This window comes from Alexandromys fortis, unplaced genomic scaffold, assembly GCF_014885135.2.
Source record: "Alexandromys fortis isolate MF-2015 unplaced genomic scaffold, M_Fortis_MF-2015_v1.1 scaffold_3, whole genome shotgun sequence".
Lineage (NCBI taxonomy): Eukaryota > Metazoa > Chordata > Mammalia > Rodentia > Cricetidae > Alexandromys > Alexandromys fortis.
Window position 1 is genome coordinate 14,947,174 of NW_026067909.1, and position 27,353 is coordinate 14,974,526.

The window sequence follows — 27,353 nt, forward strand, 5'->3', positions numbered from 1 at the left end:
GCAAGTGATTTTCTTGAAACAGATTCCTGAGGTAAGTGATGCCAATACTGTCTATTTACACAACGATGTAGTCTAATGAAATACTCACTAGACTGGAAACTCAGATCAAAATAATTTCTGTAAGGGGGGGGCACCTATACAGCTGCAAATGGTGCATGAATGTCAGCACACAGCCTTAATCTGCTCTTTGTCTTCAGCACCTTCTGTTTAATATATGTGGAATTACGTGTCTAAGAGTTTTCCAAAGGTGCAAAGTCTATACAAAACTAGATTGGGAAAAAAAATAGAAAACGAATGTGTTCCTTATTGAGAATTTGCACTTGGCATTGTCCCTTTGGAAGCTTAATAAGATGTTTTGGGGATATGGAAATCAACTTGCTAAGGTATAAACTGGAGAATAATAAAACAGCCCTGGGCAAAGGGAAAATGGTTCAGTCCTTAAAGACTAGTCCACCTGTAGAGAATAGAAATCATTCTTGAGATGCCTCTGTACTTCCATAGACCCGCGTGAACATCCACACCAGTTCCACCACAAATTTCAAACCACTTTAATGCTCAAAATCAGTTATATTCAGTTTCTGCAAATTGTTGAGACAGGGTTTGATAGTTTGGATTAGCCTAACTCAGTGGTTCTCAACTAGTATGTTGCAACCGCTGGGGTTAGAACAGCCCCTTTACAGGGATTATATATCAAATATCCTGCATATCAGATATTTACATAATTTATAACAGTAGCAAGATTAAAATTATGAAGTAGCAACAAAATTATTTTTACAGTTGAGGGTTACCGCAACAAGAACTAAGTGCCATAGCACTTAGGTAGGTTTGAGAACCACTATCCTAACTGGTTATGTAGCTGCAATGACCTGGAACTCCTGGTCTTCCTGCCTCTACCTCCCCAGTCCTAGACTATATGTGCACTATCACATAGTGTTCTGCAGTGCTACAGATCAAGTTCAGGGCTTCAAGCATGCTAAGCAAATTTATTATTAACAGAGCTACAGCACCAGTCCTGACTCATAATTTTCACTTCACTATTCTCCCATTACACTTCATAAGCATTTTCCAGCAAGTCAATGAATAGATTTTTGTTTGAATCACATTATGAGGGGGCTGGAGAGATGGCTCAGAGCACTGGCTGTTCTTCCAGAGGTTCTGAGTTCAATTCCCAGCAACCACATGGTGGCTCACAACCATCTATGAGATCTGGTGCCCTCTTCTGGCGGGCAGGCATACATGCAGACAGAACATTGTATACATAATAAATAAATTTTAAAAATCACATTATAAATTTTTTTGTTTGACTCACTATAAAGCATGGTTAGTCCTTGAACTCTGAATCACTTCGGCTTTCAAGAGATTACACATTGCTGAGATTACAACAGCATTTCCCCAAGTGTGCACATGCATGTGTACCGTTAGTATACATGTGGAGGTCAGAATACAATATAGGAGTTTTGGTTCGCCACCATGTAGGTTCCAAGTCATCAGGCTTGGCAATAAACACCTTTACCATCTAAAGCAAAGTAAGAGTTCAAAGTTAGTCTGGGTGTATACATAGCAAAAGCACGTCTTTTATTTAAAAAGAGAGGGGGGGAAGAAAAGCTCTGAGCCAACATGAACTGAGCAATGAAAAAATTGAGAGGTTGTTACAGGAACCAGTCTCTTAAAACAAAAAGATGAATCAGGTAAATTTTAACGCTCTGCATGTTTTACGTTTTAATACTATAAAAGTATAGCACAGTGTATACACCTTTAGCCCCAACTACTCAGAATGTGAGGCCTGGCAACCTTGAGCAACATGGTGAACAAATACCCATGTCTACTCTGACAAGTCAATAAAAACAAAGACACCATTTAGACAGGAACCTCCTCCACTTGATGTGCAATTTTACTTTACTTTTGAGACAGGGTAGGGTCTCACTCCCCTGGAACTCTGACTCTCCTGGAACTCGCTGGCCTTGAAGCAAGAAACCCACCTATCTCTGCCACCTACTTGCTTGGACAAGGGCTTATGCTACCACACCCAGCCCCAAGTGCTAAGAGCTATCTAAAGGAAGCTGGGCCTGGTGTATCTTTCATTTCTGCCTCCCACCCCATTCTTTTTTATAAAACAGCTTTAAGATCCCTAACGTCTGTTGAAGAGTCTCCTCAAGCCTGTTAACAAATATAAGTCTCCCAACCTTCACATCAAGAAATTGAGCTATAAAACTATGTGCACAACAGTAACTGAATTTATTCATTAAAGAAAAGGGACCAAAGTACGCATGAACCTTTCTAAGACAGGCAACAATGGCAAAGAAAACAATTCAGCCTGGAAGTAAAAACTCCTTTCCTGGAAAGACCGAAGAGCAACACAGACATCACTTAGCACAGGGTCTCAGATCACAAAAAATTACCTTTGTCCAGAGTGCTGTCACAATCCCAGCCATCTATAAATTAGAATGAATCAATGAAATAGACAGTTAGTAGAAAAATTTAAAGTCACCCAAGTCAAAAGTGGCTCCTTTATTATCTTTATTTCATTTTATCTTCATCATTATGACCCCTGTACTGAAAGCATGCCTGGTATAACAGGAGGAACTCAATACTGGTCAAGTAAATGATTCTGAGAGATGGCCCTATATATGCTGAAACATAGAAGACAAACTGTTTTTAATAAAAACATGACACTAAAGCAGTGGCTTCTCACTGCATTCAAACACTTAACTGCTGATAGTAAGTTTATCAATGACTTACAAAGGAGCTGCTGGGCCCTTTACACCTCTCATCTACAGTCATGAAGTACAAGCTATAAGATGCTGTGGAACTAACTACTCATGCAGACTCTTGATTCTGGCAGAACCATATGAACGGTGAAATGCGCCACAAAGTAGTACTAGTCAATGGAATAGCAAAATGCACTCTGGCAGAAGTCATAACTTCATTTTTCTAAAATATTTTCTTTTCCCTCAAACCTTCACCTCTTTGCCAGATATAAGTCAAGGGAGGTATGTTGACTGAGTATTAACAGAAGTTGCCAAGTATGCACAATGATTCTTTCTCAAAGCAAGTAAAGATCTACAGCTCTAAACCACTAGTTAGTTGGCGTTATAATCAAAAGTGGACCAGCAGGAAACGTCTTCATTGAAACAAGGATGCCTACTTGAATTCTTCTATATAACTACTCCTCTTCTGCTTAGTGCCAAAAGGTGCTATCTACTATTTAAAAAAAAAAAAAAAAAAGTAAAAACCTCTACAGTGTTATTCACCCAAAGCTAGGTAGCTTAAACTGTAAACACTCCCCACCTTTTGTTCAGGGTACAAATATACAAAGAACCCAGAAACAAGTCCAAACAAGAACTTTCTCAAAGCACACATACCCTAATTTGAGAAACCATTTATTTCACTGGAAAGTGATCCAAATCTCTAGGACTAGCCTTTGGGACAAAAAAGAAAACCTGGAGGAGCAGTGATTCTCAGCAAGGTCAGGAGGCAGGGAAGAGACAGCACAACCCTACCAGTTCCTGCACAGGAGGCATGCTGGGAAAACAGAACATGAATGGGAAGCTACAGAAGAATAAACAGGAGAACAGGAAATTGAGCAGGAGAGAGAACAGGAAAAGAAAGTCTGAACTTAACAAGGTAAATTAAGGTCCATGGTTCCTGAGGGACTGAATGCACAGAGCCGAGAACGTCCCGGAGATGGGGTACCACGAAGGGTGTATTCTCATGCACAACCGCAGCTCGGAATTTCAGCCCACACACATCCCACCTGAAAGAGAGCACAGTACAGGGGCTTTACAGCAAAGCTCAAAAGGGCTTTTCCACTTAGAAACTTCAAAGAACATCTTAGAACGTCATACCTTGATACTTTTAAGTTTACCTTTCCCTAATATCAACATAATTTCTAAAAATGAGAACAGCTTACAGGTCAGAGAATCATTGGGAAGGCTAAACAGTCCCCTAGTAAAGGCCTTTCTCCAAATTCAATAGCAAAATTTTCATGATAGTAGGTAAAGATATTCTATTACTTTCAATGTTAAAATTAGCATTCTCAAGAGAAGGTACTTCCACAAACTCAGAGAGCAAAAACAAACAAACAAACAAAAAAAACTGGGACAGTTCCAATTAACCTCTGGGGTAAAAAGTCAACAATATATTTCAATCTATGAATTACTGCAAGAACTAGAAAAAAGTTGCATCAACTGAACAAGTTTGAAGGTTTATAGAACCAACTTTTAAAAGAAGGCACTGGAAAATGTGTAAGCTACATCAAGTTATTCAAGTTTCTCTTCTAGCACAATCCTAGTCAATGAACCCAGTCAGTCATTTGGACCAGTCAATGGACACACCATCTGCTCTAATATGAAAGATGACAAAGTATCTGTATTACAAGGTTAAGGATCATAACAATGTCAGGGACACAGTAGGGCTCCTCAAAACTAAAAGAACTGAAAAGTAACCCAAGTACAACAGCACTCTCAAAAAACCTAGAGCCCAAAGCTGACAAGAAGCGTCAAAAGAGAATGTATTCAAAACAGAAGCCCCACCATGGTGGTAAACACCTATCTCAGCACTCAGGGTTGAAGCACAACTGAACTTGAAGTGTGGAGTTCAAGGTCCCATTAGGCTACAAACTGAGACTGTCATGGTCAAATGAACTCGGGTAAAGTTGCTGAGTATTAAATGTCCTTACTAACAGGAAGATGAGGATGTGGTGATCATGGTAAAGTTCCTAAGACTAGATTTCAACATTACCAAGGAATACACAAGTATGCATGTAAACGTATACTGCTGTATCACACTAAATGAAACATGTCAAACCCAGGGTCAAAAATAAAAAAACTGAATAAGAGGCTACAACACAATAGAGGTAAAAGATAACAAAAGTGGACTCTTAAGGTCATGAAGCTGGACTAAGCAGTTAAGTTGGACTTTGAAGCTCATGACAGACTTCCTTATGCTATGAGAAATGTTTTCGACTATTTCTGCTTTAATTTATCACTAATTAAGTTCTTTAAATGCCTAAGACAGAGAGACCTTTGAGAATATGAGAAACAATCTTCAAGATTAAGATGAAGCCATTTGTGGGTCTTCATAGGATTTGAACAATAGTAATCAGTTAACTAGTTAGAAACTATCATTAGTGGTCCTATCAGACCCTTTCACAGCATAATGCAATACAGCAAACTAAAAAAAAAGAAAAAAGAAAAAAACAGGAACTAGTGCCACACAGCTAAGAAATTCAACAGACTCTAAGAAGCAGCCTACCTATGTCTGAATATCTGGATCCCAGGTCAATTACAGCACACAGATTTGACCCAATATTTAACAGTACACCATTGTTTGTTGTCCCAAACACAAATACAATGAGAATGACTCCCACTATTAGAAGCCTGGAAAAATAGGCAAAAGAGCAAAGGATGTTTATTTCAAACTCCAACATTTTAAGGACTTGTCTGTAAACTGAACTATGCTAGTAACCTCATACTAGCCCTGCAGAAGGCAAGCAAGCAGAGCAGCCTAACTAGAGCCCTTTGAGGCCACAGGAGGGATGACAAAACCAACAGGGGACACCCCCCCCCCACTCTCACCTCAAACTTTAAAAGGCTGAGTACCGCGCCCGATCCGCATACTGCTCCCGCTCATACCGGGCCATGTCGTACAGGGAATTCCGCATGGCTGCTGAAGCTTGGGATAACTCACTGTCATGCCCGTAACCGTAGCCCTCTCCAACAGTGGGGACTGGGCCTGTAGCGCAACGCAGGGGGCTCCGATCCCGCCCGTAATATGAAGTAGAAGCTGCAGTACAAGCAGCAGCAGCAGCTGCTGCAGCAGCAGCTCCTGAAGGTGGCAACAGATGTCTATTGTAGGGATCGAGAGAGGTGGAGGTGAGGTGACTGGCCATGGCTGTGTTCTGGACTTGTGGCAGCTGGGACAGAGTCTGCTCTGCATAGTTATATGCAGAGGCAGCTGCAGCTGCCACTGCCTCATAGGAGCGGGCAGCACGGCAGCGCTTGTAGTAGGCATCGAGCGCTCCGTAAGTGTTGTTGTAATACAATGAATCCCCATAACTCATGGTGTAAGGCGTACGCACTGCTCCATATTGCTCATTATATTGCTCAGTCAAGTCTGCCACGCGGCCCGAACGGTCTATTGGACACTCTTTGGACCAGTGCCCCTCTTTCCCGCACCGATAGCAGCCGCTCTGGTCTCCCATCCCGGGCGCAGTCCTAAGTCGGCTGGTGGACAACTGCACGTGCATTCGTTTGCCTTGAAGAAACAGACGCAAGAAGGGTTGCTATCATGAAGTAATAGCCCAAGCCCCAACCCCAGCCACTGGTCACAGCAATGGTTTTACCTAAACAACTCTAGATGTGTGACAAATTGTTAAAATGACTTTCTACAGGGGATGGGGAAGTCCAGCATAAATGACCTGATTTCAAGCAAAAGATAACCAGATGAAGAAGAAATATAGCTATCAACACCAGCTTACTGTTTTAAGAATTCTACTTTTGCTCAAAAAAGAGATTTCACCCACTGCCAAGTAACTGCACAAATAGCTATCCCACTGGCCCAATACATAAGAAACTCAAGAATGTTTCAAAAATCTGAAATACCCATCTTTTATATCAAGATTAAGTAGGGAGGGGAAAAAATATTGAGCCAATTTTATGCATACATACCCCAAATCAAAGAGATTCTAAAGTTACCATCACTTAAGAATGATTAGGACTTGTTCCAAAGCTGAGCCTGGATGCCAAGTTTCAAAGCTAGATCTTTGGAATAGTAATGAATTAAGGAAATATGGGAACACAAGATGAAGGTCTTCTCTTTAAATTGTTCTTTCTCATTTAATAATCATTCTAATAGGAATTTATCCACAATTTGACACTCTAATCAGAGGGCCAAAAGAAAATTGAGCAAGCTTTCAACACATATATGCACGGTAAGTGCATTTTAATAAGAGAATAAGAAAGGTACAAAGGATAATCAACAATGTTAGTGAAACAAACTGCTCAGAGTAGAGGAATTACAGTGAGAAGATGGAAAAAAGCTGAGCATGATGGCACACACCTTAATACTAGCACTTTGAAGAATGAGGCCAGAGGATAGTTAAACTGTAGCCCAATCTAAGTTATGACATACAGCCTGTTTCAAAAATCAAGTAAGATCTTGAAATTCTAAGAACATGCTCCAAACACAACCTTTCTTTGAAAAACACAATTGGTATTTTGAAAATGAAGTAGTTCTAAAAGCCCTAATAAAAAGAAAAGAGGCAACTTTAAGAATAAAGGTTAAAACTATATTCAATTTATTCACCTAATAAGAAATTTCTACCTATGTCCACAAATTTACTGGCAAATGAATTCAAAAGGTATCTAAATCCAACAAAATCTTCACAGTGTAATGACTCTAATGCACTTCAACACATACGTTGTAACAGTAACAGAAGAGGCTGGAAGAATGGCACAGTGGTAAGATCACTGGTTGCTCTTCCAGAGAAGACAGGTTCTATTCCCAACATTTACATGGAAGATCACAATTACCTGTAACTCCAGTTTCCAGGGGATCTGATCCCCTCTCCTGGCCTCCAAGGTGCCAGGCACACTTAGTACACATATATACATGCAGGCAAACACTTATTTAAAAAAAAAAAAAAGTAAAAAACAATTTTTCGGGCTGGAGAGATGGCTCAGGTTAAGAACATTGACTGTTCTTCCAGAGGTCCTGAGTTTAATTCCCAGCAACCACATAGTGGTTTACAGTCATCTAAAATGAGATCTGATGCCCTCTTCCGGAATGTAGGCAGACATGAAAACTAACACTGTATACAAAATAAATATTTCTAAAAAAATAACTTTTCAAGTCACTAGAAAAATGGTTTCTCCTACATAAAAGAAAGTGTTAAATAATCTCACCCGAAAAATCAAAATTAGATCCTAGAAACTATTAAGAGAGTGAGGAGACAAAATACAAAAACAGGTAAAGCTTAATAAATTTAGACTGCAGATATCAAAAAGAACAAAGATAGGCAGTTAGATATTTACAGGCCATAATGGAAACACTGAAATTTGCCCAGGATGGGGACAGGGAAACTTTAGAACATAACAAATTAGGGGAAAAAAAATACAACCAAGAAGCATGCAAACACACTTAAGACATAGAATTATTCATTGATAAATGCCTTGATCTATGCATTTGTTGATTCTGGTGTCCAAAAAGGGAACTAAACCTTTTAAATCTAAAGTCAGTTTTCTTCAAGTAGGCAAGGGGGAAAAAAAAAAAAGACTATAAACTAAAAGGAAAAGGACTAGTCAGGTATCATTACTCAACATATAAAGAACTTTGATCAATTAAGAAATGAAACAAAGGCAAGCATGATATAATCCCAGCACTCAGGAGACAGGTGGATCTCTGTGAGTTTGAGGCCAGCCTGGTCTACAGAACAAGTTCCAGGACAATCAGAGCTGCTGTTACAGAGAGAAATCCTGTATAGAAAAACTGTGCGACCACACACACACACACACACACACACACACACACACACACACGCGGAGGGAATAAAACAGTAATGCTAGGGACTGGAGGAACACACACCTAGAAGAGGCTGGAGACAGAAAAATGGCTTAAACCCAACCTAAGTTTAAGGCCAACTTAGGTTAACATAATGAAGAAAGGAGAGAAGAAATGGTCTCCAGCTGTTGCTCAGCTTACTAGCATGTGAAAAGCCCTGGACTCTATCTCTAGCACCGTATTTTGAAAAACCATGACATTAAGAGAAACAGTGTAAAATTAACTAAGCATGGGTTAGCATCAGAGTCCGAGTTTCAGATACCCAGTTATAAGGACACTTGCCCTCAAACAGGCTACACTGTCCTCCCCTTACACATGTAACTGCCACCAGAAGACACCAGCTCTTTGTGATTAAAGTGCTGGAAAGCCTCCAAATATCAGGTATCATACCAGCTTCCAATTAAGTTGTTGACAAAATAACTCTCAGCTTCCCAATTAAAAAAAAAAAAGCAAACTAGACCTGAGAGACCTGTGACATTTTTAATAACGCAAAGCAATGCCCATGACGCAGGCCACTTGTCACATGGGGGGGGTCATCAGACTCTAGAAAGGTTCAATTTAAAGGGGGGGGGAACCAAAGATGACAATAAAGCACTGTTCCACAAAAGTTAGTAATGAAGAAAAGAACCTGCCACTGCTTAGTATTAATATAGCCACAGCCCAGGCTTGAAATACAGTTCTGAGGGGGATCTGCACACATGTTGTACACATACACACACCACACTCAAACAACACGCATAAAGTTAAATATTTTTAAAAAGGGAGGGGGGCAGGCTAGAGAGATCGCTCATAGGTTAAGAGGACACTGGCTCAATTCCCAGCACCCACATGGTAACTCATAATGTCTCTAACTCCAGTTCTAGGGGGTCTGCAATCTTCACATCAAAGCATAAACAAACAAATAAATAGGAAGAAAACCTGAGTTATGGGTCTGGTGGGAGGGTTCAGCAGTTAAGAGCACTTCCTGCTCTTCTAAAGGACCTGTGTTCAAGTCCTAGCACCTAATCACCATATGGCTGACAACCACCTGGTTCCAGTCCCAAGGGATCTGACACCCTCTTCTGACTTCTGTAGATCACACATAAATATTTCAAAATCTGTGTATTTTTTTTATTTCCCCCTTAAGAAATATAGCTATGAGTTCCAGGACTATGCTGTAATCTGGAAGTTTGTCAAAACCTTAAAAAAAAACTGTTTCTGACTCTTGGAACCTAAAAGCATGAGGAGTTCAAAGTCCAGCTAACAATTCAGTCTTTTAAATGCCACTCTTGATAAGAAAGTATTGATCTTAAAATAAAATACCTTTCAAATGAATTGATAAACCACATCAACACCCTCCAGGCACAAAAACAATTCAGCCACCAGGGCTTTATGGTAACCCCAAACTATCCCCCAAAATGTTGAAACCAATCCACCTCTGCATGCACATGAAACCAACTGGAGGACATGCCATTACTGCTCCAAATCCTAACTCTTCCTCTCTAGATTCTTAAAATCAGTCTCCTAATTCTAAGTATTGTTCAAATGTGCCTCCTTCGCACAGACATAAAGCAAAACTAAAAAGCCAGAACCTTTCAAAAGTTTGTTATCTTTACTGAAAGAACTGAAACAAGAGGGGAAGCTTAACCCAAATTCTGTCCCTGCTGCTTTCTTTCTCTGGATTTTCCTCGATCAAGTGCAATTCAATGTGACCTTGTGTTGCTCCAATAAAAATCAGAATTAAAAAGAAGACAAAGTCTTCAGAGAAATGATTTTGTTTGTTGTATTCTCAAGACAGGGTTTCTCTAACAGTCCTGGCTGTCTTGGAACAACTCACTCTGTAGACCAGGCTGGCCTCGAACTCAGAGATCCACCTGCCTCTGCCTCCCAAGTGATGGGATTAAAGGCTTGCGCCACCGCCACCATGCACAGAAAGGATTTCACAACAGACTCAAGAGTCTTAAATACTACAAATGAAAACGAACTATTATTTCCCCCTCCAATCACCATTCTCCATTTTATAAAATTCATTACCTATTTCCTGCACTGTTCCTGAACGTTTCATAAAAAAAGGTTGAGGGTCAGTGGATGTGACTTAGAGAGTAAAAAAGCCCTTGTCACCTGACTTGTTAGGCCTGGCCACCTAAATTCAATCCCTGTGACCCACGTGATAGGAGAGAACAAATTCCCCCAAGCTGTCCTCTAATCTCCATGTGCATGCTGCAGCACACAGGCACAGATACAAAGTAAATAAATGAATAAACATAAAAATTGTTGCTGAAGAAATGCATCACCCATCCTTATCAGCCAGCAAAGTTTTCTATCCCAAACCCTTTCTCTACTCATCCAATTTCTTCCTAATAGCCTTGTGTTGAGCTGCCAATCACCAAAAGAGAGTGGTTCACCTTGAAACTCTGTGTTGTCAAGGCCTCTGATGGCCTCCACTGCATCCTCTGCCCGCTCCATGTGTACAAAGGCATAATCTTTCACGATGTCACATTCAATGACTGGGCCATACTCCTCAAACTTGGCCCGAAGCTCTTGGTTGGTACAAGTGGGACTGATGTTGCCCACATGTAACTTGGTTGAAGCTTTGCTCTTATTCTTGCTGGCTTCCACATTGATGTTCACTCCGTGCAGTTTGTAGAGATGAAGGTTGCGTATGGCATCCTCAGCGGCCGTCTTGTCCTCTATGTGCACAAAGCCATAGTTCTTAATGATGTCACATTCCAGCACCTTCCCGTACTGCTAGAAGAGTGAGCGGATCTCTTGCTCTGTGGCCTCCCGGGGCAGATTTCCAATGAACAGCTTCACCATTTCCACACAGCCTGCAAGTAAAAAGACAAAGTTTTTAAGGTAAGAACTAAGTCCACAGCAACTATTAAAAAATAAATAAAACTACTATCACCTCCTTTTACTCTAGCATATAGTTCCAAAAATTTTATCTTATGGGTGTGCCCTGTCACATCTCCAAACAATAACCAACAAGGGAGTTCAACAAGAGAGCCTGCTTTACTCCCCACAAGAACTTCTATTAAAGAGGTCTCTAACAGGACAGTCTTTTGTAGACAAAGGGAATTTTGTGGTGTTGGGCATCAAACCTACAGTGACGTAGGTTATAGGCCAATGCTCTGCCACTGAGTAGACCCTTTGCCCCAGACAAAGGAAAAACAGGGCTGGAAGTTTTGAGAATAAATTAAAAGCTACATATACTGAGCATTTCAGCCCACCGTGATAGCCACTAGAAAATAAGATTTTAAGCCAGGCAGTGGTGGCATACACCCTAAGCACAGCACTCAGGAGCACAAGTGGATCTGAGTTCTAGGTCAGCCTGATCTACAGAGCGAGTTCCAGGATGGGCTCCAAAGCTAAAGAGAAACCTTATCCCCCCCAAAAAAAAAAAAACTAAAAAATAAATAAATAAATAAATAAATAAATAAATAGAGCCGGGCGGTGGTTGCGCACACCTTTAATCCCAGCACTTGGGAGGCAGAGGCAGGCGGATCTTTGTGAGTTCGAGACCAGCCTGGTCTACAAGAGCTAGTTCCAGGACAGGTTCCAAAACCACAGAGAAACCCTGTCTCGAAAAAGCAAAAAAAAAAAATAAGTAAATAAATAAAAATTAAAAAAAAAAAGAAACAAGATTCTAAATACTAGACTTGCTAATTAGCTCTTCCTCTCTTAGCAACCATTTCCGGAAACGTGGGCCTTGAAGTAGCTGGGTTTATGAGTTTCCTTTGGAATAGCGAACACTGGAATCAACCAGATAATAAGTATGGGAAATACAGAAAGTGCCCGAGTAGGAGAGATCTTGAGGGGGCGCGCGCGCATCTTTACTATGTAGCTCCTACGAAAAGAAAAACTGGCCGAGCGGTGGTGGTGCACGCCTTTAATCCTAGCACTTGGGAGACAGAGGCTAGTCTGTTCTACAAAGTTCCAGGACAGCTAGAGCTGTTACAGAGAAGCGCAACAGAAACAAAAAAGAAAAAAAAAAAAAGGAAGGAGGGAAAAAAAGAAAAGAAAAACTGCCTGGTCAAAGATGGGTGCTATATATTGTTTAATGAGGCAACACGGCCCTGGGGCATGAGAGAGTCTCATGTCTAAATCTAAGAGTTAACTAGGCATAAACCCCCAAATAGGAAAATCAGCAAAGCAGAGGATAAAGGGGACAAAAGGAAGGTATTCCAGGGACTGCGGGGTGGGGACTTGGGGGAGGGCTGCTTCAGGCTTACCGCACAAAGTCGAGGACCGAGGTCGGCTCTCAGTGACGGCTACGCAGGCCGCGACCCCACTAGGGCAGCCCTGACGTCCAAGGGAGTCAGGGAAGTTTTAATAAGGAACACAGAAGGATTTGGAGTCTCTCACCACATGGAAATCTGCAGATCCTCCTCCTCCTCGCAGCGCGGACGGTTCTGACAAAATGCTAAAATGGCGGCGGCCACAGCAGTGACTCTGGGTAGAAAGGGGGAGTGAACCTACCACCGGATTGGACGTTCGGTAAAGTAAAAGGCTGGCGTTCCCGGAGATCCTCTTCCTGATTGGTTACCGCGAACGCCAATTACCTGAGAGGCCAGGAAGAGGTGGAAACGTCAGTAATCCGGAGCTTTTATACGAAAGCCAATGAGTACTCAGCCTAGTGAAAGCGAAGCCACTGATTGGGCAGGAGGTTCATGTGAGGGAGGAGCCACAAACGTGGGTTTCTTCGAAGTGCGACCCGCCATTAGGCAGACTAAGCGATAGTCTCAGTGTGGCAGTCAGTAGCTTCATGGCCCTAACTTGGTTAAACTTTCACATTCCACCACTTCCACGTGCACGCTCTGACTGTATTCAGTCCTCTATTCCAAGATTTCGCACCCTCCAATTGACTACACCCCGCAGTTTACACAGACCTCCGTCCAGCCTACACAGACCACACGCAATAAATAGCCGAGCACCCGCCCTTACTTAAAAATCAACCGCAGCCTTGGGCAATTTCCACTTTGGCCCTCCTGAGTGCCATAGCTACCCAGGAATTAAAACTAGGTAGTTGAAAAACTCTTAAAACAGTCCGTAGATCCAGCTTCAATTACGGTGTAATGGCCCAGAAATGAGCCGGCCAGAAACCTAGGAGGCACTGGGATAAATGATCCCTCTAGCCTCCCACCACCCAAAATGTTGTGTAAACATAAAAGTTGACCCCCACCCCAACCTCACCCCCAAAAGGAAAAAAAAAAAAGCAACAAAAACAAAAGCAAAAAACAGGAACGGCAAAAGTTTGGTTTGGTTTTGTTTTATTGGGTGCCATTAGCCAGAGCTGTTAAGTTTAAACTCCCTAGAACTGACCTTAGGAGAAAAGGCTTTGTCACAATGAGCTGCAAACAAGTACAAACGACATTCTTCACAGGATCCAATGCCCTCATCACATTTTTCTCACCCACTGGTTGCTTCACATAATCCCATACTCAGTGAGCAAGCAACTTTAGTCACGACCGTTGCAAAGCAGCTTTTGAAGATGGGGATAAAAGGGGAAAGGTGCTTAATGGATAACTTGAACATGAACAGGCAGAAAGCAGGGCAACTTCATGAAAACAGGATGATGGGGAAAGGAAGAACAAACAGCATACTGCCACCCAAACCGGCGGGGGGGGGGGGGGGGGGGGGGNGACTAAAACAAAAAAGACAGAAAATAAGCCTAACTCAGAGACAGAAAACTAGCCAATAATTTAAGTATGGGAAAAGGTATTTTTTTTTTTAAAGTTAAAACCTAGGCAGTTGTGGCGCACACTTTTCACCCTAGCATTTAGGAAGCAGAGGCAGGCGGAACTCTGAGTTCCAGGTCAGTTTGTTCTACAGAGTTCCAGGACATCCAGAAAAACCCTGTCTCACAAAGCAAAACTCTTCTGAGTTCAAAGCCAGTCTGGTCTATATGGCGAGTTTCAGGACACCAGGACAGGCTCCAAAGTTACAGAAAACCCTGTCTCAAAACCCCCACCCCCCATGTGAAAATATGACATTAAATATGGCCACGTTTCATTTCACTCTGATGCACCTGAGTCTGAGTAAAGGCAACCTGAGATCAGTAATCAATACAACCAGTTCTACCACCCTGGACCTTTCTGAGGAGGTCTAATACTACATTATCACAACTCAATATGCATCCAGAAACACATATAGTATAGAAATTCTTTTCTCTCAGTTCAATCTTCTAAATTTTCTTATGCCGAAATCCCTGAAAAATACCTGCAATAGCATACAAGACCAATTCATTCACTAAATTAGAATCTCTACAGGTTCAAAGGTAGAGACTAGGTAACAATTCAAAGGATCACAATTCATGCCAGTGTGCAGACATCAAAACCACCAACCAACCTCCAAATCAAAATCATGTCCTTGGTTGTTAAAATCTACTACAGCTGAACAGGCAATACCAGCACATAAGAGGGAGAAGCAATTAGTCTCTGTGAGTTCAATGCCAGCCTGGTCTACATAGCAAGTTCCAGGTTAGTCAAGCCTACATAGTTTGAGTCTGCCTAGAAGAAAAACGGGAGTGAGGGGCATATTCCAATTTCTTTATGGACTAACAAACTACCCAACCAGGTTTTCGCTACAGTCTCAGTCTGCTTGATCACCACCAAATAAAGACTGGTTTTTTAATTCTCTATTCAGATCTTTTACTGGCCGCTCTTTCCCCACCCCACCCCACCCCCGAGACAGGGTTTCTCTGTGGCTTTGGAGCCTGTCTTGGAACTAGCTCTGTAGACCAGGATGGCCTCGAACTCACAGAGATCCGCCTGCCTCTGCTGGGATTAAAGGTGTGCGCCACCACCACCCGGTTTACTGGCCGCTCCATCTAAAGGCACAGACCCTGACTTGTAACTGATCACTTCATACTACTTTTGCAAATAATTACAATTACTTGAAATTCTATCTTGATCATTTTCCATATTATATGCCCTCAATGCTGGAACTACTTTGGTAACATGAAAGACCCTCAAATATTTATTGACTAAGAAAAGAATGCAGGCCAGAATCAGAGGCAGAAGAACTGTGAGTTCAAGGCCAACCTGGTCCACAAGTCTACAAGAGCTAGTTCCATGACAGCTAGGACTGTCTCAAAAAAAGAGACACCCTGTCTCAAAAAGAGACCCTGTCTCAAAAAAAAAAAAAAAAAAAAAAAAAAAAAAAAAAAAAAAAAAAAAAAAAAAAGAAAGGAAAGGAAAAAAACTAATGCATGAGAAAACTTTTTGATATCTGAGGAAGGAAGTGATTGGATTCAGTTCATGTTATACTGGCTTGCTGGCTAGAGGTATATGCTCAATGATAAGCGTCCTTACTTTAGAATCCCAGTACTTCAGCAAGGCAGTGGTGGCACACACCTTTAAACCCAGTACTTGGGAGGCAGAAGCAGGTAGGTCTCTGTGAGTTCGAGGTCAGCCTGGTCTACAGAGTGAGTTCCAGGACAGCCAGGGCTATTGCACAGAAGAATCCCAGTACTTGAAGGAAAAGTTATCTGTGCTCATCATCACCAGAACGACGTTTCAATCTTCTTCAAAACAAAATCTGATCATCAAGTCAGAGGTGGCTTTTCATCATGACGTTGACAATAGCAAAACGAAGCCTTCAGTAACGAGGTTAACTATAGACCAAGTGTTCACACTGATGTCTATTTGCTCACAGCTCTAGGAACTTGGTATTCCCCTTACAGAAAGTTACAGCACCAATTTCAAACCCTCTACCTTAACTATAATCCCACCTACAGAAGCACTTTTACTGTCTTCTATTTTTAAATCATCTTGTCTGCCAGGGCTAGGTATGTAGCACAATCATAGAACGCCTGCCTAGCAAGGAGGACCTGGGTTCACTCCCCAGCAACATAACTAAAAACTCTTAAATACCTCAGCCTTTTTTTTTCCTTTTTGGTTTGTCGAGACAGAGTTTCTCTGTGTAACTCTGGCCGTCCCAGAACTCACTTTGTAGACCAGGCCGACCTCAAGAGATCCACCTGCCTTTGTCTCCCTGAGTGCTGGGACTAAAGGCGTGTGCCACCACCACCCAGCTGCCTTAGCCTATCTAGAACTAGAAATATAGCCACAAGCCAACACGTCCATCTAATAATTTACACTCCTAATAAATAACTGGCCCCTAGTCCAAAACTGAGTCACAAGTTTGACAAAGGCTCAAATTAAAACCCAGTATCAAGGATGTTCACAGGGAGCCAACAGGCTAATAACCAAGTGTGCCCACTCCAAACCCACTGGCTAACTATATTATTTCTACTCCTTTCCATTCAAGATGTCCCTCGTGGGGAAGGGAAAGGGGAGGCGGCGGTGGGGAAGAGACAGAAATCTTTAATTAATAAATTAATTAATTTAAAAAAAGATGTCCCTTGTACTGCAAACTATTTTTTCATAAGCAAAAGAAAAGTCATCCTAAGACACAAAATGGTGTCACCAGAGATGGGGGGGGTCGTCCATATTGGTGTAGTCTAGTAGGTTGTCATTGCTATGCTGCTATGCAGCACTCACAGCAAAAACTCAGATGACTCCTATGTGTTGCATTCAAACCTATATTCCAAGTCCTTTGCAAAACTACGTGTTTCACCAGGTCAGCTCAGTGTCCCCTGACTCTATTGTCTCATTCCTAAGATGAATTTCTTTTTACATGTATGAGTCTGAGCCTGTGAGAATTTATGTGCACCATGTACAGGACCCACACAGGACATTGGATGCTATGCTTCTCTAGAACTAGAGTTAAGGGTTGTTATGAACCGCCAAGTAGGTTCTGAGAACCAAACCCAGGACCCTCTGCAAGATCAGAAAGTACTCTTAAGCAATGAGGCATCTCTGGAGCCCCGAAAAATGAAACTTAGTAACTGAGTATAATACATACCCTCATTTGTTTTATGTTCACTCACCCTTTTAGAAACTATTATGGAATAATAATTACAAGAGGTAATGTATTTTGGTTTCAATGAACATTGACATATAAAAATGACTTTCTCTTTTTTTCAAGACAGGAAGGGTTTCTCTGTGTAGCTTTGGAGCCTGTCCTGGAACTTGCTCTGTGGACTAGGCTGGCCTTGAACTCAGATCTGCCTGCCTCAGTTTCCCAAGTGCTGTGATTAAAGGTGTGTGCCACCACCGCCAAACTAAAAATGACTTTTTTGATACTACTATCACCTTTTGATATTTCTGAGTTGGTTAATAAAAAAATGATTTTAAGCAATACTTAGACCATGATCATGTCAAATGAGGTACTAAGGGCACGGTTTAGTTGGTAGAGTGCTTCCTTCATAGCATGAATGCGTTCCTGGAGTCATTCACATCCCAAGCACCATATAAACAGGACATGGTGGTACATGTCAGTAACTGTAGCACTTGGGATGTGAAGACAGATATGAATTTAAGGTCATCCTAAGCTACACATGAAGTTGGGAGACCAGCCTCAGACATCTAAGACCCTGTTCTCAAAACAAACAAAAAATTAGAAAAGAACAAAGTTGAGTATGGTGGTGCACATCTTTATAGCACTCATGAGACAGAGGCCCACGGAGAGCTAAGTCTAAGGTCAGCCTGATCTACCTGTTGAATTCTGGGCCAGCCAGGGCTACAGAGTGGCACCCTGTCTCAAATTAAAAAAGAAAAAAATTGTTGGATGATAAAAACAAGGCAGAAGTACTGACATATCAACTATCACACAGTTAAGAGGAAGAGCCAGCGGGCAATGGTGGCGCACGCCTTTAATCCCAGCACTCGGGAGGCAGAGGCAGGCAGATCTCTGTGAGTTCGAGACCAGCCTGGTCTACAGAGGAAGAGCCAGACTGAGCAGTAGCAGCGCACGCCTTTAATCCCAGCACTCAGGAGGCAGAGGCAGGCAGAGCTCTGTAAGGTTGAGGCCAGCCTGGTCTGCAGACAAAATCCAGGAAAGGCTCAAGTTAGAGAAACTGTATCGAAAACCAAAAAAGAGGTAGAGTCAGGATTCAAACTCAAACCTGAGTTAAGTCTTACCAAAAAAAAGTATTCTCTAGCCACTGACAAATCCCCTTCTCCTTCGTCCACCCTTTGCCTAGCACTGCTCATTAACTCTAACAGTTCGCCGGGGTAGGTCCTACTTTCCAGTGCGGAGCTCTCTCCAGCCAACCCCAGACCAAGCTCCCAAGCACTGCCATCTCAAACTTTATAGATACAGATTTAATTATTGAGTCAGAGGGAGACCTGAAATTAAGAGTTTTCAGAAGAAAAGGCCTTATTTTAGCATCTTTTTAAAACATAATTTAGATAAATATTAGCTTTCTGTGTACTATTTTATCTTCTCTATTACCCAAACTTCTATTAAATAACGCCAGTCCATAAATCTAGTAAATATATTTTCATCATGGCTTTACCATGCTACTTGTCCCTTGACTTGGCTTGATAGGACAAAATGCCTGGAGAACCAACAGATTGCAAGGACTCTGACACTGCTTAGCTGGGGACACAAGGGGGCTGTATAGAAAAGTAGCACACTTCTAGAGACCGGCTCCTCATTGATGGTCTCTCATTATCTCTATTTTAAGAAATGGAGCCCCAGCAAGCCAAGAGAATTTAAAACAAAAGCCAAACCTCTGAAGAGGGCAGGCGGATAAGGTTAGAAGTCTCTGTGTATGTCTTGTTCCAGGAATAAACCAACAAAACTTCTCCAATATGGCCAACATGTAGAGATGCTATGTGTAGAAGTTGAATGTTCTGAAGATGCGATGAAAATCCATTTCCCCAAAACACTCATTACATTTCTGTCCGCCCATTCACCAAACCCATCTTTCCCCAAGTTTTAAGAACTTAAAGCTCAGATATCGATAAAAAGCAAAGTATGAGTGGGTTATAGAATTAATAGAGATGAATAATTTAAATAAAGTTTTTTTTTAACAATCTGCAAGAGAAAAGAAAATGACAAATGATTTAGCTCTGTAGCTCCTTCTGGCTTGAATGAGAACCCTGAGGGCTGGGGCAATGAAGCATCAGGATCTAAAGATGGCCAACAGTTAGACTGATCCAATAAACCAAATCACTTTGAGTTTAGCTGTAAAAAAGATCAACACTGGCCCTGGGAATACATAAAGCTGGTTGGAGGGGGGAGATTGTTTTTGTTTTCTGCAGGAACCATGGAATTGTGACTGTGGCAGAACAAAGGCAGGAGGAAAAGGAAAATGACAGAGATACTACAAATACCTAGGCCACAATCAGGCCCTACATCCAACCCTCTACTCCCCCAGAGCAGTCACATCAAGTCTGTAACTTAGCTCTCAGATCATTCTACCATCACAGAGAAAAGTATTAAGAAACTTATCTTTCCATTCTACCCCCATTCTGAAGAGGAATGAATATGAGCAGCAAAGCACCTGAAGGCAAGGCGATGAGCAGAAAGAGAAGCAAATAAAAGACCTTTGACCCCAGTACTCCCTGACATTGACCCGTTAGCCACAAATAAGAACTTGTGAGTCTGAGGCATTTTTTACATGATGGGCAGAAGGAAGAAGACATTTGGGGCAAACTACTATCACAGCCAAGTTCCGATGATGCCAATGAAGGAGACAGAGACAACCCGCCCCATCTATTGTGCAGCTGCAATCACACGTGCACTCACATACCTTAATCCACCAAGCCCCAATGTCTCTAAAGCATCCTTCCCCAAGGAGTGTCAGGATTCTGTTATCACTCCACTTAACCAGTCTTTTATCTACCCATCAAGTTCAAACCTCCATTTTATCCCTGGTTCAAACTGCCCAGGTCTTCCAGCCCTCTTCCAGACAAGCTCTATATCAATTCTTTGCTCAATCTCAGCATTCCTTCTTGATTATGTTTGCACCCCAGCCACTTCTCATGAATGTTTTATAATACCTTCAGATATAAACCCAGCAAAAAGGTATCTAAAAACCATAATAGATGCAGACAGGTGTTGTGATGACCGAAGTTGGCAGGACACATGAAGGATGCTCCATGATGAAGTTCAACAGGCGAAGTACCACGATATGGTCAGATAGCCCCTTATGCTTCATATTTTCCTTGCCCCTCATTTCTCCAACCACAGGGCAGTACCGGATAGTGACATCACCTCCACTCCACTATGGCTTCTCTCTCAGGTCCCAGCCTCAACACTCACTCAAGCCTACTGCCTGGATTCATTAGCTTTGTCAACACTGGCGGCAGCCCATTACCCAATCCCAGTCAGATCTCAGCCTGAACCATCCTATAGGATTGTAGTTTTTGCCTTGTTTCCTGAACTGGGAAAAGGTCATGGACATTAGTCAAACATAAGCAGAGGAAAATGGGCATTGTTCTGAATATGTGATCAACTGAAACTGATCCGTCTGCTCTCCAGTTCTAAAGATGGCATGCCATTTAAGATGATAATGAACTTAACCCCACTTTCAAGCACCTTTCCATACCTATTCTGGGTCTTCAGGCTGCCTTTCTTTAGCTGTCATGTCTTCCTGGATGTCAAACTGGCTCACCTGACACTGAATGCAATCAAGACAATGACAACCAGGTTTCCAAACCACAAATCGCCCCAAGTTTTATTGTAGTCCATACAAAAGAGGAAAAAAAATTAAGGTTTCTAACACCACCTACTTGGGCAGATAGGGAATTGGGACTATGCCAGTCACCATCAGCTAAACTTCAGTGGCAAGCAGGGATCTGGACACATACCACCTGACTGTCCCAACCGGATCTCAGTCTCAATAGTCTCTACAGAGGACAGTCAGGGCCCCCTGGACTGCTGGCATAGGTTGGCCCACAGGAAATGGTTGAAGTAACCCTTTCCTGGCCTCCCTCACATCTAAAAAGAAAAACGCGCCGCCCGACATCAGCTGTAGGTTGTATGACCCTCCAAACAACCTCAAGTATCGCGCAGAAAAATAAAGGGAGCCAGGAAAAAAATAAAAATATAAAAGAAATGCCCATTCTGGGAAGATGGCAGGGTAGGGGAAAACCGCAGATCTAAAGCCAGTAGCAAGATGTGCTGCTGAGGCAAAGAAACAAAGCAGGCTACTGCCAAATACAAAATGGTCCTCTCCTGGGGAAGGCCCACATGGTAGAGGGAGGGGATGAAAAAATCACCATTGGGAGAGGTATGAAACAGGGTGGTGATGACCTGGGTCTGAACCCTACCCTACCTCTTCCTCTCTCTCCCTTCCTGTGGCGCCCCATCCCCAGGATGGCCCTACATGCGGCGCTGGTAGCCAGAATGCATCTGAGCTGCCCGCAGGTAATCATTATAGGAGCCCGAATAGCGTGCGTAATCGGAATGGGCATCGGGCAGGCGACGGTAATCCAGCGAGGACTTTGTCGGCGAGCGGCGGAACGAAAGCTGCGACTCTGATAAACGGCGGTAATCAGAGAGCTCGGCTAAACGCCGGTCGGAACCATACCTAGTCGAGAGAAGAAGACAGTTGGTAAATGAGACAGTTTACGGGAGGGCTCCAGGTGGGCCTAGGGGAGATGCCATTGGGGACAGGGAGGGTGTTATCAGATTTGTCTCAAACCATTTGGTTTCCTTGTCAGAAGGCTCATCATACTATCCAGGCCAAGAAATCAAACAAGGGTTCAAGTCAGCAGGAAACCAAGCCCTCTGCTGAAGCTCTCTCCCTTCCAAACTGGTCAAGGTGAATTCTGGTCTACATTCCCAAACAAACTATCCCCATTCATGGGCCCTGTACAAAAAGACCTTGGTTCATCAACAGAACGACGGAGGAGAAGCAGGGTCCCCAACTTCCCAGGGTGAACGCACCTCATAAGCTTGCCTTCAGCCAGTGAGTGCCAAAAGGACTACTCTTTCACATCTACCCCACCAAAACCAGGACAACAGGGAATGGGCTTAAGACAGTGGGAAAAGCTATGAGCCAATCCTACAGAAAGTGGCTCCAGTGGTACAACAGGCTATCCTAGAATGGTGACGTTTCCTGGTCCTAGGTTGTTGGTATCACCCCAGACTGAGCACTATGTTCCACCTAAACTCTGATGGCCAGAAATGTTCACTCACCCTCATGACCCTTGGACATCCCACAGAAGACCAAGTGAGGGGCCAATGGCTCCTGTTTCCCTCCCATGCCAACCTCAGCCCCTTGCCCTAAGCCCCAGCTGGGGGCTGAGGCGGGGGGGCATACAGTACCTTTTTGACATGGCGACAGCCTTTTTGTAGGGATCGTCGTAGCTGGCCCGGGGTGGGGAGAGGCGGGTACGCTCATAGGGCGGCGGGGTGCTGTTGGCGTTGGCAACGGCCCCCTGGGACATAGACAGGTAGGCTGCTGACGGCTGGCCTGTCCCATCGTAGGCACTGCCGGGCTGGCCACGGTAGGAGGCAGCAGCCTGGGGATGCTGCTGAGCAGCATACGAAGCAGCCAAAGAGGCTGACTGAGCGCGGTAAGGAGCTGCCAGGGTGGCAGAAGGCTGAGCCCCATAGGCAGCTGCTGCGCCATAGGAACCAGTGGCCGCAGCAGCAGACTGAGCTCCATATGAGCCTGACAGGCCCATTGATGCTTGAGCCCCATAACTATTCAGCTGGGTCTGAACAACTGGTTGAGCCCCATAGGAACCAGCCATTGGGGTAGTGGCTTGTGCAGCATAAGCAGCTGGCTGGCTAGCATAGGCAGCAGCTGTGGCTGGCTGTGCCACATAAGCAGCAGGCTGGGAAGAATAGGAAGCAGCCTGTTGGGCAGCATATGGGGCAGACTGGGCACTGTAAGAGGCTGAGGGCTGGGCACTGTAAGAGGCTGCCTGGGCTCCATAGGCCAGTGAGGAAGCTGCAGATTGGGCACCATAGGAGGCTGCCTGAGCTCCATAGGTACCTAGGGAAGAAGCTGCTCCCTGTGCGTTGTAGGAAGAAGCAGCCGCACGAACCCCATAGGAAGAGGCAGCTTGGGCGCCGTAAGAGGATGGCTGGTTACCATAGGAGGCGAGGGAGGATCCCTGAGCCCCATAGGAATTAAGCGAAGAAGCTGCAGCTGCCTGACCCCCATAGGTGGAAAGGGCTGAGGCTGAGGGCTGCGCTCCACCATATGGGCCAAGAGAGGAAGCTGCAGCAGACTGGGAACTAGGGCTAGCCAGCTGACCCCTGTATGGGGCCCCAAGGGAGACAGAGGGCTGAGCACGGTAAGAGGCTGCCTGGGCTGCCATGGGCTGAGTCCGATAACCAACACCCAAAGAGGCAGAAGGCTGGGCCCTATAGGCAGCTCCCAGTGACACTGAGGGTTGGGCACGGTAGGTGGCTGGCTGGGCCGTCAGGGGAGCCACATAAGAGGCTCGAGGAGGTGAACGGCGCAGGGGGCTGCGGTCGCGACCAAAGAATGGCGGTGTGGGCTGACGGGCTTGCCCATCAAAGCCACCAGTGCTGTTGCCAAAAGCCTGTTGGTAGTCGAAGGTGGCAGAGAAGCCACCAGTTCCAGGGAATGCTGTATCCCCAGCCCCTGGTTTCTTGGTCTTGTCCCCAGACTGGATAGCCAGGGCAGGCCCCTTCTTCTGCCCCTTGGTTGAGAGTTCCACGTTGATGCGCTTGCCCTTCACTTCCTTGCCGTTGAGCTGCGCGATGGCGGCTTTGGCATCTGCTTCCTTCTCCATGTGAACAAACGCGTAGTCTGATAAAGCAGCAGACAGAGGGTTAGCAATTAGGGGGGCAGGGCATGCTACCTGTTGGGTCCCAAACTGGACACACAACAGCACCCAGCTGTTGCCAGCTACAACCAGGCCTCCAAACCCTCCTCTACATGAGTATGCCATGAAATGTGGCTGATGTGTAACAAAGCTTTTGACTGTCTCAAGCAGTCATTTGACTACGGCCTTCTTCCCTGTCCCCCTGTCACCTCAATCAACTAACTTTCTGTGAAAAAAGAAAAGCAAAAATGAACAATGCAGGATAAAAATCTTCACAGCTTCTATAAATATAAACCAGCAAGCAAATACACAAAGTATTTCTAGATCACTCAAATACTCATTGTTCTCAATTCAAGCACATCTAATAACTAGCTACTTAACACTCACCTCTGAAGCTAAGAGCTTAAAACACTAGAAACCACCACTCACAATTTGGCATGACTCACTTCTCTGTCTAGGTCCAAAGCAGAGTGACTGCAAGAAGCAAGCATTCACAGAATTCCTGCTAGGAAATCTTCCCCTTTCCATATTACTTTCCAGTTTTCACACCCACTTTCACATCCAGGACCTCTCAACAATCCTGGGAGGCAAACTTTTAGGCAAACAGGTTCCAAGTTTCTATGAGGCTTGCTGTAAATCAATTTATTAACGCCAGGACCAAAGCCCCAGCTAGCTCTTCCATGCCCGTTTCATCCCGGAGGTCCATGGACAGGATTGTGTAGTATAACTAAAAACGTTAACTTGCACAGAAGCTAGACCCTATGAGTGTCAGTAAGATAAGGGAATGGAATCAAGAGTCCACATTGCTTTCTCTGTTATTTCCTCTTCAAGGGAAAGAACACATTCCTCTTAAAAGACTGTTTGCTGAATTTTCAGGTTTACCCTTAAAGGGCACTTGCTTTATTGGGAGGGGAAAGCGTAGGGCCAGGGACTGAACATACGAAGGGCCTTACACATGCCAGTTCATGACTGAGCAACATCACCAGCCACCTACCTAGGTTCTCTCATTAAAGACTTGAGTAAATTGTGTTGGGAAGAAGTCTAAGACAGGATATTGATCTGAGAACTCTAATCATCTACAACATAGGAAAAATCTTAAAGGGGAAGAAATTCTTGATAACACCCATACCACGAACCGTAATAGTGCCATCAAGAGGATATAAAGAACAATGAAAGGAACCTAAGGTTTTGCCCCTAACTCCATTTTGGACCTGTGGTTACTTTACGTAAATTAAGAGGCAGAATCCAATCTCTGTCATATCAGTGCAAGAAATGAGGAGTTATCTGGATGGAATTACTAAAGGCTATTATCTACTATAAAATAGATTACTGTGAATGGCCTCCCAACAGCCATCCTTACTTTTAGGACTTCATTCCAAGATGCTTCTCTAAGCTATTCCTTCCTACAGAACAAGTCATTTACTGGATTTGAAAACAATGCCCCCTCCCAAAAAGTAAAAGGCAAAAAGCCAAGTACAATATAATATCAAGGATTCTGGGCTACACTACAAGGCCCAGCTTTAGATCCATCATCACTGATTTGTTAGGTGATCTTAAAGAACTTACCATTTATTCCCCGTTGGAAAAATTTATACTACTAACCTCAAATTAGAGGTCAAGTAAGAAGACAGAAATGCCTTGTGAGGTATAAATGGCTGCAAGATAATGGAGAATTATGACAATTCTTCCAATTGTCATAATTCTAACCAGAGATTTATTTCCCTAGAGAATATTTTTCATTTAATAAATCATAATGCCACATAAACTTGAAACCTGCTTAATACGACCAAAGAACAAAATGAAGCTGGAGAGCTGGACCAGCAGTCAAGAGCACTTGCTGCTCTTACAGAGGACCCAGGTTTGGTTCTCAGCACCCACATGGGCAGCTCATGATCACTTTCTGTTCCAAAGAATGCCACACCTTCTAACTGTGTAGGCACATATATGCAGGCAAAACATTCATACACATAAAATAATATGGGGGGGTCAAGATGGGGTCTTATTATGTGACTCCAACTGTCTTGAAACTCACTGTGTAGACTAGACCAGGCTCATCTCTAACTCACAGAGATTCCTCCCCCATCTCTGTCTTCTGAGTATGGGATTAAAGGTGTTCACCATTATGCCTGGCTTAATTTTTAAGAACAAGATGAACACCAAGCTTGATGTTCCTAGTTTAACAAATGCTAGTCTTCAATGATCCCATGGTCAAAAGCTGACTTTTTTAACAATTATGAAAGGCTAAATGTTACTTTCCACCTAGCCACAGGGTATTTGAATTGTCCTTTGATTGCTGATCTCTAGTTTAAGTTGATCAGCTAAAAATAGCTGTTGTGGACTAAGATATCTTTAAAAACAGAGAGGCCAGGTGTAGTAAAGCTTGTCAAAACTCCAGCACTCAGGAGGTGAGAGACAGAAGGTGAGTTAGAGGTCAACAAGAGCTACAAAGACACTGGGGAAAAAAAGAAAAAAGAAAAAAGAAAAAAAAAAAGCTGAACTCACCTCAAGAAAGACAAAGGTACCAGGGAAATGCAGTGACAAGCAGAAACACCCACCCACTCAAAAGAAAACATTAAGGTTAGCTGGAGCTTCAAAGTAGATAGGGGAGAAGGTGAGGTAGAAAGAGACAATCAAACAACAGGAAGGACAAAGGAACCTTCCTGCATTCTTGATTTTTGTTCACTACGTAACCCTGGCTGGCATAGACCAGACTAGCCCTCAACTCCTAAGAGATCTGCCTGACTGACTAGCAAAATGCTGGAATTAAAGGCAGCTCAGTGGGTGGAGCATGGACCGCTCACCCATATCAAGTGGTTCACAACTCCGTTAACTCCAGCTCCAGGGGATCCAAAGTACTCTAGCTAGACTCCACATACACACATAATTAAAAAAAAATAAATCCAAAAAGTAAATAAATAAAGGCATGCACAAACATGACCACCCACCTGTTTCCTTATCCTATTCAAATGAGCTAGGAAAAACACCTAAGAAAAATTTCAATGGATTTACAAGAGAAATTACATCTCCCATCATCTATACCTTATACTTGGTTTTGAGTTTAGCAGATAAAGTGCTGCCCAGCATATGACAGTAGTAACCCTGTAACCCTAGCAATCAGGAGGAAAGGCAAGGAGGACCAGACATTGAAGGGCAATCTAGAGTCTCAGTGAAGCCCTGTCTCAAAAAAAAAAAAAAAAAAAAAAAAAAAAA

At 43.3% G+C, this 27,353-nt stretch overlaps 1 protein-coding gene and 1 pseudogene across 2 annotated transcripts in view; both read right to left on the reverse strand.

Moving 5' to 3' along the window:
• Window positions 1–3,363: 3,363 nt before the first annotated feature.
• LOC126498779 (RNA-binding protein 4-like) lies at window positions 3,364–11,361 on the reverse strand (annotated as a pseudogene).
• Rbm14 (RNA binding motif protein 14) overlaps window positions 3,364–27,353 on the reverse strand; it is a 28,490-nt gene continuing 4,500 nt past the window's right edge. The window contains exons 2-5 of one of the 2 annotated variants that reach the window (XR_007590901.1): window positions 12,771–13,100; window positions 10,944–11,366; window positions 5,577–6,255; window positions 3,364–3,754 (exon numbers count right to left, since the gene is read on the reverse strand). Coding sequence is in view for 1 of the 2 variants with exons in the window: in XM_050137676.1 (XP_049993633.1) it covers window positions 21,718–21,925; window positions 22,666–24,127 (1,670 nt within the window). In the remaining variant the exon portion in view is untranslated. Of the gene's footprint in view, window positions 3,755–5,576; window positions 6,256–10,943; window positions 11,367–12,770; window positions 13,101–13,198; window positions 21,926–22,665; window positions 24,128–27,353 lie in introns of those variants that run through there. The other variant, XM_050137676.1, reaches the window with a different exon arrangement.